The sequence below is a fragment of the Notolepis coatsorum genome (genome assembly GCF_963971535.1).
Source record: "Notolepis coatsorum genome assembly, chromosome: 20".
NCBI classification, from domain to species: domain Eukaryota; kingdom Metazoa; phylum Chordata; class Actinopteri; order Aulopiformes; family Paralepididae; genus Notolepis; species Notolepis coatsorum.
Genome location: NC_140184.1, coordinates 10,722,681 through 10,735,261, shown reverse-complemented (window position 1 = coordinate 10,735,261; position 12,581 = coordinate 10,722,681). Strand labels below are relative to the sequence as shown.

General features: G+C 42.5%; 1 protein-coding gene across 1 annotated transcript in view; it reads right to left on the bottom strand.

Moving 5' to 3' along the window:
• cdhr5a (cadherin-related family member 5a) overlaps positions 1-12,581 on the bottom strand; it is a gene marked incomplete at both ends in the record, with an annotated part of 57,138 nt that overhangs the window by 6,747 nt on the left and 37,810 nt on the right. Inside the window, 4 exons of the mRNA XM_084337653.1 lie at positions 3,918-3,984; positions 5,953-6,066; positions 7,671-7,877; positions 8,498-8,595. Coding sequence (XP_084193779.1) covers positions 3,918-3,984; positions 5,953-6,066; positions 7,671-7,877; positions 8,498-8,595 — 486 coding nt within the window. The remainder of the gene's footprint in view (positions 1-3,917; positions 3,985-5,952; positions 6,067-7,670; positions 7,878-8,497; positions 8,596-12,581) is intronic.

Below are 12,581 nucleotides of genomic sequence, written 5' to 3'. Positions count from 1 at the left end.
ACTTAGAGGGCAAGGACACATATGCCAGACTATTATTCATCGACTATAGCTCTGCATTTAACACGGTCATCCCACACAAACTCTCTGCTAAACTCCTCGCTGTGGGTCTGACACCAGTTCTCTGTAACTGGGTGCTGAGCTTTCTTACAAATAGGCCCCAGTCAGTCAGAGTCGGCAACCGGACATCAGGCACAAAGGTTCTAAGCACAGGGACCCCCCAGGGCTGCGTGCTGAGCCCCCTGCTGTACACCCTCTTCACACACCACTGTGTGGCCTCCCAGAACAACACCAGTATCATCAAATTTGCAGATGATACTACAGTCATCGGACTGATCACTGGGGGAGCTGGGGAGGCGTACAGAAGGGAGGTGGCGGAACTGGTGGCCTGGTGTCAGGACAATAATCTCTCCTTGAACGCAGACAAGACCAAGGAGATGATTATTGACACAAGGAGGAGGAGTGCACAGTACACACCTCTGTACATAGGTGAGACAGAGGTGGATAGGGTGAAAACCTTTAAATTCCTTGGTACCTCACCTGGGCTCACAACACCCAATAGATTATCCCAGCAATGACTGTACTTCCTAAGAACGCTGAGCAAATTTGGCATGCCACCCAAAATTCTCAGCAACTTCTATAGAAGTACGGCCGAGAGTGTCCTTACCAGCTCAATCACGGTATATGGTATGGAAACTGCACTGCTAAGGAGAGGAAGGCACTCCAGCGAGTGATTAAAACGGCTCAGTACATCTCTGGAGCAGCCAGAGATATACTACAGGACATTTACTCTACCAAGGCCACCAGAGCACATAACATAATTAAGGACAGTACACACCCCCAGCACAGACTCTTCAACCTCCTGCCATCAGGCAGGCGATACAGGAGTCTGAAAGCCAGGACTACGAGACTGACAAACAGTTTCTACCCACAGGCCATCAGGCTTGTGAATCCCCCACCTAAACACCCCCCCCCCCCCCACACACCAGCAACTAGGACAGAGAGACTTCGGCTCAGCTTCTTCCCCCAGGCCATCAGAATCTTGAACACTGAACTCTCCACACACAAGCACACATGAGCACACACACAACACACACACTGTATACGCTCACACACTAAGCAGTCACTTTAGCATGAACACACACACACACACACATGCTGCACACGCTCACACTCAACGGACACCTTACACAATGGAAAAGGTCACTTTAAAAAATAATAACGGGAGAGGTTCTTGTATAGTAAACAGAAGGATATAGCAAGCTAGCATAAGGACACATAGTATAACTGTAGATTGTATAGTATAGCATGTATAGTAGTGTACATAAGACCCAGTGCCTCATCCGTAGCTAACAGTGTATGCACTATTGCAGGACCTTAGCATGTCTTACCATGCTCTTGTAAACTTTATGTACATATACCTGTTGTTATTATTATTACATTTTTACATTTTACATATTATTACTTGTATTATTGCATTGTTATTGCACATCGTATTATTGCACAAATGTCCTATTCCTGTCTATTACTTGTGTTGCACATCGCTGCGGGTATGACCCCCCGCATTTCACTGTATGCTTATATGCCGTTGACACACACCTTCTTGAAACCGATCCCCGCCACCCCGCTTTTGTGCCAGGAAGACACTCTGACCGAACTATGAATCACTAAAGACACTTTTTAACTGCTGCTGTGACCCACTGTTCCCTCCATTTATATTGTAAAACACTGAATCGGAACGTGCAATGTTACTCACTGTGCCTTGTATATATTATATGTATCTATTTTTATCTTATTTTGTGTATTTAAATGTGTTTTAGTTAAGTATTGTGTGATTTTGTGTGAAGGGCAGACTAGCAAAGTAAGATTTTCATTGTATGGCAAACTGTCTGTTTAACTGTGCACATGACAATAAACAATCTTGAATCTTGAATCTGATACACTCCGCCGACAACGTTACGTTTTGATTTAACATACCCGTTAACTATAAACGAGTGGATAGATATAGAGGAGTAATGCAAGCGAAAGTTGGAAAAAGTCATCAGCACCTTGGACAGTTCCAGTTCAATGCCCAGGCCATAGACTTGGGGGTGTTGAAGGAACCTCCTAACCTGCGCCCCCAAAAGTGGCCTTTTTAGTTTTCATTTTTGAGGACTGCATACTTTTTTTGCAAACAGCAGACCGATGTCTTTTAAATGTGAGGTCACAGCAGACGTGTGTGTTTTAAATGTGAGGTCACAGCAGACTGATGTCTTTTAAATGTGAGGTCACAACAGACGGTGTGTGTTTTAAATGTGAGGTCACAGCAGACTGATGTCTTTTAAATGTGAGGTCACAGCAGACCGATGTGTCTTTTAAATGTGAGCATGAGCCTGGTCTCTTTTGAAAGATGACATTCTGAAGTTTCTGATTCCAGAAAGAAAATTCACTTTTAGTGGTAACGTAATAGAGTAACATAGGTCTGAACTTGAGTTGTAGAAAAACTTGTTACTCAAGTTTTTCTGTAGTAGTTAGTAGTCCAGAGGTAGTATTTCCCCAGAAGGTGGAATGGCTTACAAATCCAGACGGAGCCATAGCCTGAAGCCTTATGTAGTACATATCCAAATGTCATAAAGATCCATTCAGAAATGAGTGATTAGGAGTGATTTTGGTAAACTGTGTACAAAGAAAAACTCAGTTTTCTCATAGACTTCAATTCATTTGGCTTCCTGTTAAAAAATTTAGTTGTTCACCTAGATCCCTGATTCACACATCCCCACATGGGGTATCATTGGAAGCCACACTCATTGGCTACAACGATCCACAATAATTTTTCGAGATCGGAGATTGACGGAATTACTGCAGCCTGAGTCGGGAGTGGTATTTTGTGCAATACTGTGTACTTTGCACAAGCCTCAAATACCGGCATGTAACTCGAGAACCGCTGAACGGATTTTGTCGAATTTTGTCGCTATCGACAGGCAACAAATAAGCCTTCAATTCAATATATATATTGTATTACAAAATATGCACACGAGCCACTAGGGGTCGCCAAAGTGGCGGTTGCAAAAAGTCAGAAAAACATCCCATATGTGGGACATTGCATGCTAAGAGGTCTGCTGCTTTTCTCCAGCGCGTCCAGCTCATCTTTCATTGGATTGGCATGTCTAATAATGCTGTTTTTATGAATACCATTAGATGTAGGCCCGTCCTCTATATCTATCCACTCGTTTATAGTTAACGGGGATGTTAAATTAGACTAATACGTCATTCGTTTGCGTTGCCAAGCTGGTTGATAGCCTACTCCATTTGAAATTCCATAGCAACGATACAACTTTAGGAAAAAAAATTCTACGCCAAGTTCACTGAAATCGATATAAAAGACCCTAGAATTGTCTGTGTTCATCCTATATTTTTCCCGACGGTGCAACTTGCTGTATAAAAGCAATAATACACGAGAACCAGTGAGATATCATGAATATGGCCACTCTGTGATGCCTACGCCACTCAAGCTTCGCTCTCGTGGCTGCGGGGGGCGCACCACAGCAGTGGCAATATTCATGATATTCCACTGGTTCTCGTGTATTATTGCTTAAATAGGCTCTAATGATGGGGGTGACAGTGGCTCGGTAGGTAGAGCAGTCATCTGGTAACCCGGAGGTTCCCAGTTCGATTCCCGCTCCTCCCGGGCAGCGTGTCGAAGTGTCCTTGAGCAAGACACTTAACCCCTAATTGCTCCCGATGAGCAGGTTGGCACCTTGCATGGTTGCCTGCCCTCCGCCATCGGTGGTGTGAGTGAATGGGTAAAATGTGAGGAACATAATTGTAAAGCACTTTGGATAAAAGCTGCTATATAAATGCAGCCATTTACCACATGGAAGACGAGCAGACAGAGAACACAGTGTTGCTCTAATGGGACGGTGCCGGGTGTCCCTTCTCACCTGGTATGACCTGGACAGAGAGGGCTGCGGTACCAAACTCCCCTGTGGTGCTGTCCACCGCTCGGAGCTGCAGAGGACACACCATGTTACAGTACACTGGTTACAGCACAATCTAATGACATATTGACAACAAATACCAATAGTACACATTAACTAAACTTTTAATTCAGTCAATTTAAAAATACCAATCATACAAATACAGAAATATTGTTGTTTTCCTTACATTGGATGAAATTACCTTTCATTATAAAATACAAATGTATTTACAATGATAGTATCTGTCTTTCACATAAAATGTTTCAATGTTCATGTTAGTACAGGGTGAGGTTGTAGAATGTTTCACTTCACCGGTGTGTGTTTTAAATGTGAGGTCACAGCAGACGGATGTCTTTTAAATGTGAGGTCACACCAGACGTGTGTCTTTTAAATGTGAGGTCACAGCAGACCGATGTCTTTTAAATGTGAGGTCACAGCAGACCGATGTGTCTTTTAAATGTGAGGTCACAGCAGACCGATGTCTTTTAAATGTGAGGTCACAGCAGACTGATGTCTTTTAAATGTGAGGTCACAGCAGACAGATGTGTCTCACATTTATGATAGGAATCAATCAAAATGCTTTTATCTCTAGCTTACCATATTGTGGCATATAAACTCACAAAGCTTTTGACTTGTGGTAGCTCAATGGATAGAACATGGCGGCACTAAATGCCAGGGTTACTTACAAGTTTTATTCTGACTGGGGCCACCCTGGCCAAAGAAAATATGTATTCACTGTACTCAGACAGGATTAAGGTTCAATATGTTCTATGCAATAATAGTAGGATTGAGGTTCAATAGACTCGATGTAGTAGTATTAAAGGGATAATTCTGATTTTTGGAACCCTAGCCCTATGATGATGTTCAATAGAATCCTCTCAGCATAATTCAAGCTGTTCCTCATACTAGCTCTGGCTAGTTAGCCACAAACCAAGCTGTTCCTCGACATACTAGCTCTGGCTAGTTAGCCACAAACCAAGCTGTTCCTCGACATACTAGCTCTGGCTAGTTAGCCACAACCCATGCTGTTCCTCGACATACTAGCTCTGGCTAGTTAGCCACAACCCATGCTGTTCCTCATACTAGCTCTGGCTAGTTAGCCACAACCCATGCTGTTCCTCATACTAGCTCTGGCTAGTTAGCCTGCACAAACCAACGTAAAGTCGATGGGGTCGAGCTCCTGTCTGTACAAGCTGACTGAGACTTAATGACATTTTACTCACTACAGTGCACACAATGTAGATTTCATTGCGCTTCAGTCAGCGATCTTCAGTCAGTTTGACCCCATTGACTTAGCATTGATTTGTGGCTAACTATCTGGAACTAGTAGTATGAGGAACAGCATGGATTGTGGCGAAAAATAACTCTACCAATAAACATCATAAAGAAAAAAAAAACATGTATTCACTCATGATCCTACTCTAGACACTTTGAATAAATGTGAAATGTGTCCAAGTGGCATATGTTAGGGTTACATATTGTGCACATGATTGTGAATTCAAACCTTGTTCTCTGTTACTATGAATGAACAGTAGAGCTACTAGTAATGAAATTACAGTGGTTCAGGAGGTAGAGTGGTCGTCTGGTAATCGGTAGGTTCCCTGTTAAATTCCAGCTACTCCCGACAGTGTGTCGCAGTGTCCTTGAGCAAGACACTTGACTTAAGCCCTAATTGCTTCCAATGAGCAGGTTGGCACCTTGCATGGTCGCCGCACCGTTAATGTGTGAATGTGTGAGTGAATGAATGGGTGAATGTGAGGCATAAGTTGTAAAGCGATTTGGATAAAAGCTGTTATATAAATGCAGTCCATTTACCATTTACAGTCAATTTACAAGCATCATGTGAAAATACAGAAATGTGTGGTTTTCTGGCATTAAACAAAACTATCTTCATTCAAATGATAATTTCTGTACTTCTACTATGACTTTCTTTTACATTTAAAATGTTACATTGAATTACCAGTAAGTTCACGGCTGTTCAACAGTTCTGATTACTCACCTGCAGTGCGAAGGACTCTGTCTTCACAACTCTCTTCAGAATCACAAAGCCTTCAGACGTCACGTTGACGTAGCTGCTATACTGCACTTCATACTTCACGTCTGGATTCACAGCCTGACACACACACACACACACGCACACAGGCAGGCACACACACACGCATGCAGGCAGGCACGCACATGCACACACATACACACACACAGGCAGGCAGGCAGGCACACACACACACACAGGCAGGCACGCATGCACACACACACACACACAGGCAGGCACACACACACAAACACACACACACTTGATCAAAATGTGTGATTATTAAGGATCTCCCACATTGTCATGATTGTTAAATTTAATTAAACAATCTGCTCACATCTGGCATATAAGGTGTGCCTAATTACTGATTCATACCCTGAACTTTTTTTTATAAATGATTTGTTACACATTACATGATAAAAGAAAGCTAAAACAATGAATAATAATAACAACAACAACAAAAAAGAAGAAAAAAAAGAACATAAAGTAAACCACACAGTCTAAAATCACAAGCAAAGAAAATGGATAAAATCGATGATTAAAAAAATAAATAAAAAGAGTTGCTAATTAAAAGCAATATTAAAAAGGTATGTTTTCAACTGTCGTTTAAAAATGTCCACTGAGCCAGCCTCTCTAATATTTTTTGGGATTGTGTTCCACAGCTGTGGTGCATAGAAATTAAAAGCAGATGCCCCAATTTTCCCTTGGGGCACCCCAGGAACATTTAAAAGACCAGCTGTGGAGGACCTTAGGGCTCGTGGGGGGACATAAAAAGACAGGAGATCAGAAATGTACGAGGGTGCTAAATTGTTAAGAGCTTTAAAAACGAGTAGAAGGACTTTAAAATCAATTCTGATACAGGGAGCCAATGCAATGCAGCTAAAACTGGAGTAATATGCTCTCTCTTCCTTGTTTTCGTTAAAAGTCTAGCAGCAGAGTTTTGAATTAGCTGTAGCTTGTCTATGGATTTTTTAGGAAGACCAGTAAAAAGAGCATTGCAATAGTCCAATCTACTTGAAATAAAAGCATGAATCAACTTCTCAGCATCCTGTTGGGTTAAAAACAATCGAACCTTAGCAATATTTCTTAGATGGAAAAGGGCTGTTTGGTCCCCTTATTTATGTGGTTAAATCAGAGTCTAAAATTACACCTAGGCTATTTACTTCCGTAATATATATCGATTGCTTGTTGTTTGTCATTTCGCCATTATTTATGGACGTCTCGGCCAGGTCTATCTTGAAGAAGAGATATTGTATCTCAATGGGATGTCCTGGTTTAATAAACAAATACACAAACAAAGAAATAAACAACTAAAGAAATAAATAGATCAGAAATTCAAGATGTGGAAAGCACCACAATTTGGGAGCCTTACTGTTTTCACAATTATTCAACTGGAACAAGCTACCAGTATCCACAAGGCAAGGAAAGAATACATATGGTTTTGAAAAGATATTAAAAAGGGAAATGATGTAAATGAGACTGATTAGTAATAGTCTTTCTATTTTTTCTTTTTCATTTCTTTTTTTTTCTTGTTTTAATTGTATATTGTATTCTGTCGTATTATTTTCTTGCGAGGACCCCAGTGAGACTAGTGGGTCATTCATTTGACATCTAATGGGGATCCTAATAAATCATAAACATATAAACATGAACACAGCGTGGTCAGAAAGTGACACCCTACTCACTGTGGCAAAGTCCTCATCCCTGGCCCGGACCCGGAAGGGCCTGTTGGAGGCGCGGTCTCGTAGGATCATGCTCTCGGGGACAGAGTTGCTGTAGATGTATCCCTCATAGCGCTCCTTCTCAAAGCGCGGAGGGTTCCTGCTCTTCTTCATCACCTCTATGGTGATCGAGGTCACGGCGAACTGGTCCCTGTTGGTGACCTGTGAAGCCTGGCGCCGCCCCCGGGAGGAAAGAGCAGAGTTTAGATCACACTGCTAGACCAGAGTTTAGACCGACTTGTCTGTTTAATCATCTACTGTATAATCATCATGTTAAACCTTCAATCAAAATATTCAATATTCATTCTCAATAAAAAAAAAATAATAAATGTTAGTTTTGTTTTGTAAAATGTACTGCCAATCAGTAGTTTCACCGAATACTTAATTAAACATTAAATGGGCACTTCACCAAAAAAACAACGTTGATTTATTTTGCACATAATCTCCCACACATCCAACAACTCTAATCAGTTTTGCACACATTCAATAGTTTGACAGTTGTTGAGAGTAAAAATTAGTTTGAATGTGGCCACCACTGAATCCTTGTGTTGTGTTAATAAAGTATTCTTAAAAAAAAAATTATCTGCATAATTTCATTGAGCTGTAATTAACACAACACACAAACACAGTGTTTGCCACATTGTAACATCATCATTAGAATGTTCACTTCTCAACGTTCCAATCTTATAAGTGAGATTGTACGAGGATGAGGCCCATCGCTTCCTTCTCTGTTTGATTCCTTCAATTCAGTGGCAGCCACAGCACCGGCAGTAAACAGACTGGATTGTTACCAGAACAGTGAGGGTTATTGGACCAGCAATGTCAGCAGCCTTGGCCATGGTGATGTTCCCTGTGTCCTCGTCAATCTGGAATATACTGCCTTCGTTCCCTGGATCAACATAAACATCACGTTAAAGGGATATTTCACTTATCAGTAGTATAGTTCAGGAGTATGATGTTTAAAACGTGGTCCTCAAAATGAATGGAAGTGAATGAGGATGAATGGTGGTGTTGTTGTACCCTTCCTGCTGACCTTGTAAGTCACTTTGGATAAAAGTGTTCCGCTAAATGTAAATGTAAATCTGATGCCTGAGGATCAAATGAAACATAGTAATAATCTCAAACATTTTCATATAAAAGGTGCGGCTGGGTGGCGCAGCGGACATTGTACTCGTCACCAACGCAAGAGACAGCGGGTTCGAATCCGGCTGTCGGAGTTGCCTCCGGCTTGGGCTGGCCGTCATACTAACTCAATTGGCAGAGTTAGCGGGTGGGAAGTCGAAGGGTGGTAGTCTGGTCGTTGGTCGAACAGCGACTCCTACAGGTCGGTTGGGGCGCCTGCACAGCAAAGTCAGGAAAAATGGCGGGGTCAGTGTGAGCCTCCTACACGTTACTCCTCGCCAAAAAGTAGATACAAAAAAACATTTTCATATAAATAAATTTATGTTTTGCCACTTTCTATCACCAGTTGATATAACAAAATAGTGATCCTATCTATACCCAGTCGATGAATGCTTTTACATTTGCTGCTCTCGGCCGTTCTAAACACGGACGTCTGGTAGGACATTGCCGGGAAATAATATTTCTGGGGCACTATGAATTGAAAATGGGGGACCCTGATGTAAACAAGACAAACGTCTTTCTCTGGTCTGCATCCCCTTAACAATTGTATGTATTGAGCTGTACTGTATTGTACCCATTCTGCAATCTGTTAAATAAAGTTTTCATTCATTCATTCATTCATTCATTCATTCATTCATTCATTCATTCATTCATTCATTCATTCATTCATTCATTCATTCATTCATTCATTCGTGAAAATGAAACCATTGTTGGCATGCCTTGATGATGTCAAAGCATGGTTGGCATTCAATTGTTTACTTCTCAATGACAGTAAAACGGAGGTTATGGTGTTTGGTCCCAGCAATGGGCATGTGTCTCCTCCTGGTGATTTGGGCCCCCTTGGACTTTTTGTGAAGCCAACTGTCACCAATCTAGGGGTGAAGATCGATTGTTGGACAAACAGATCAACGCTGTAGTGGGAAAGAGCTTTTTCCAACATAGGAGGCTGTCCAAGGTCAAACCTTTTTTATCCCGTAGTGTTTTTGAAACTGTTATCCAGGCTTTTATGACCTCTCGCCTTGACTATTGTAATGCCTTATGTGTTGACGTCAGTCAGGCCTTCCTCTCTCGCTTGCAGTTAGTCCAGAACGCTGCTGCTCATCTGCTAACTGGAACACGTAAGCGAGAGCACATTTCCCCTGTACTGGCTTCCCTCCACTGGCTTCCTGTGCGTTTTGGGATTGATTTTAAGGTTTTACTGTTTGCTTTTAAATGTTTGAACGGCTTGGCACCAGGCTACCTCTCGGACCTGCTGGAACCTTATGTTCCTCCAAGGTCCCTCAGGTCCTCTGATCAGCTCCTCTTGGCTGTTCCCAAGTCCAGGCTGAAGCTTAGGGGGGATCGCCACTGCATGTTAGGCAGGCCCCCACTCTGCAGGTGTTTAAATCACACCTCAAAACACATTTATTTGCTTTGGCTTTTGGTTTTTAACTCTTTGCCCGCCAAACCCGAGAAAAGTCGGGTTTCGTCGCCAACGGTTGAGCGCCAAACCCGACTTTTCTCGGGTTTTGATCCTTTGATCTTTTCCCTTTGATCCCCATTCTAGACACTCAGCCAGAGCTCCCTGGGTCTCCCTGGCACATCTGCCTCTGTTACAATTGCAATGACGATCGAATCCTACCAGGTGGCAGTATCGCCTACCTTTTGAACTGGGATAGTTTAGTGTGGGGAATTTTTTTGTCTGCAAGAACTCCTCCCCCTCAGAGGACAGAGCGACAGCGATCGCTCTGAGATTTTATCGCCTCAAACCTATTTCCTGTATACACGAGTATACACATATACACGAGTAATCACGATGGCGATGGGATCACCGGGATTATTCTTTTTGGAGTACCTTCTGGCTAAGGTAAGGTCTATTCTATGTCTATTTTACCGAACCTGAAACATATTTTTGTACCAATCACAGTGTCATATTTTACCGGACCTAAAACATGCTTTTAGTAACGATCGCAGTTTTGAGTTAAAACGACCCCCCCCCCCCCCCCCCCCTTGATGATTTTGTGAAGACACATACATTATGTACATGGTATATACCTTTGATTTGGAAGTATTTGGGGTTTCAGGCGAGCAACCCGAACAATTTGGGCATATTGCATGTAACACGTCATATCTCGCGATCTATGAAAAAAGACTGGATTATTTTGGAAAGGCAATGTTTAGCGTGTAATAGTGCACAAACTACAGTATGTAGAAATTAACTGGTTAGTCAGTAATGGACTGCAGATCCAGCACTGAAAAATCAAACCTCTACTGCGCCTCTACCACTTCTCCACCACTCCACTCCAAACTGATTTTGTGACTCCTATTGTTCTGGACCGGGCCAGATTTCACACCTCCACTGCCTCCCACAGGCTGGGGAGATTTTCATCTTAAATTTGTATTCGTCCCAAACGCCCCAGCTCCATCCGATTCCTTAGCTTTTTTTACTGTTTACTTATCATGCATTGCAACACTAATATATGGGCAGTACTCCAAGTCAGACTGCCCATATAAAAATTATCTTGGGGGTCTGAGGGCAGTAGCCCCCGACCCCCTCCCTGGGGCAGCACTTAAGTTAAGTACCCTCCCGTTGTTCACTTTGGGAGCTAGCCACCATCCCCCGAAATATAGGTTCTATAGTTCTATAGTGGCAGAGGAGCAGCAGACCAGCAGCAGAAGTGGTTTGAATTTTCAGTGCTGCATCTGTATGAACAATGCCTGTCAAATGAGCCATACTATTGTCTCCATAGCTATAATACAGAACACACGATGGGTCTGCAAACATCGCTAAAATGGTCAATAACGCTGGCGCCATTGAGTAAAGATGGGAAAAGAGCGTGGCGGTCAATGAGTTAACAGTTTTGAGAGACCTTCCCTTTTCATGTGACATATTGTATATGTTCTTATTGTGTGCTTTTATCTTTTTGTTTTTATCTTATGTTGTGGGACTTGTACAGCACTTTGGTCAACTTTGTTGTTTTTAAATGTGCTTTATAAATAAAGTGGATTGGATTGGATTGGATACGTAAAAAGCTCACACCAACATCTCATGGCCTCTCAAAGTTAGAGCCCCATGGATTGTCTATGTGTGTCATTGGTTTACGACATTGTATATCCTCTTAAGATTCCGCTGGCCATGTCGTAGCACATTTACAGCCATCTGTCGGTGTCACGCTGTGTTATTGCTAAAATGGACGCTGTTTGATTGACACACCACTTGACCGATTACATGCTTCCAATATCGGGTTATAAGACCAAACAGCCAACGAGCGTCAGTTTCGAAAAAAGTTACCACCTCCAGTTTCGCGTCTCAATGACCGGACAAATCACCACTGACGCTGAAAATGATTGACTGTTTGTGTAGCCAATGAGATTCTGAAAAGAATGACATCTTACTTGAGTTGGTTTTCTGTGACCGAGAAGCGGTAAAAGCTGTAAAAACGTACCGTACCCAAGATAATGAACATGCGCCTCTCTCTGGAGTGCAAGTTGCGCTGATCTGTTGTTGTTGCTCCACTGGGGGTTGAGGGTTTGTTTGTGAATGTGTGAGAAGGGGTGGGGGTGGTGTATGGGACAAGAGATTAGTGGGAGAGGGGACTGAGGTATCCGTTTGCAAAATAATTCAGACGAAACACCCTTTCGTAAGGTGATGAGGCCACACACTACTAGCTCTTGCCAAAAATGGTCTGGAGGAATTCTCGTCAGAAAGCGGTTACCAGGGAGCGGTTACCAGGGAGCAGCTACACGGTGGGACGTCTTCATCAATCAACCCAG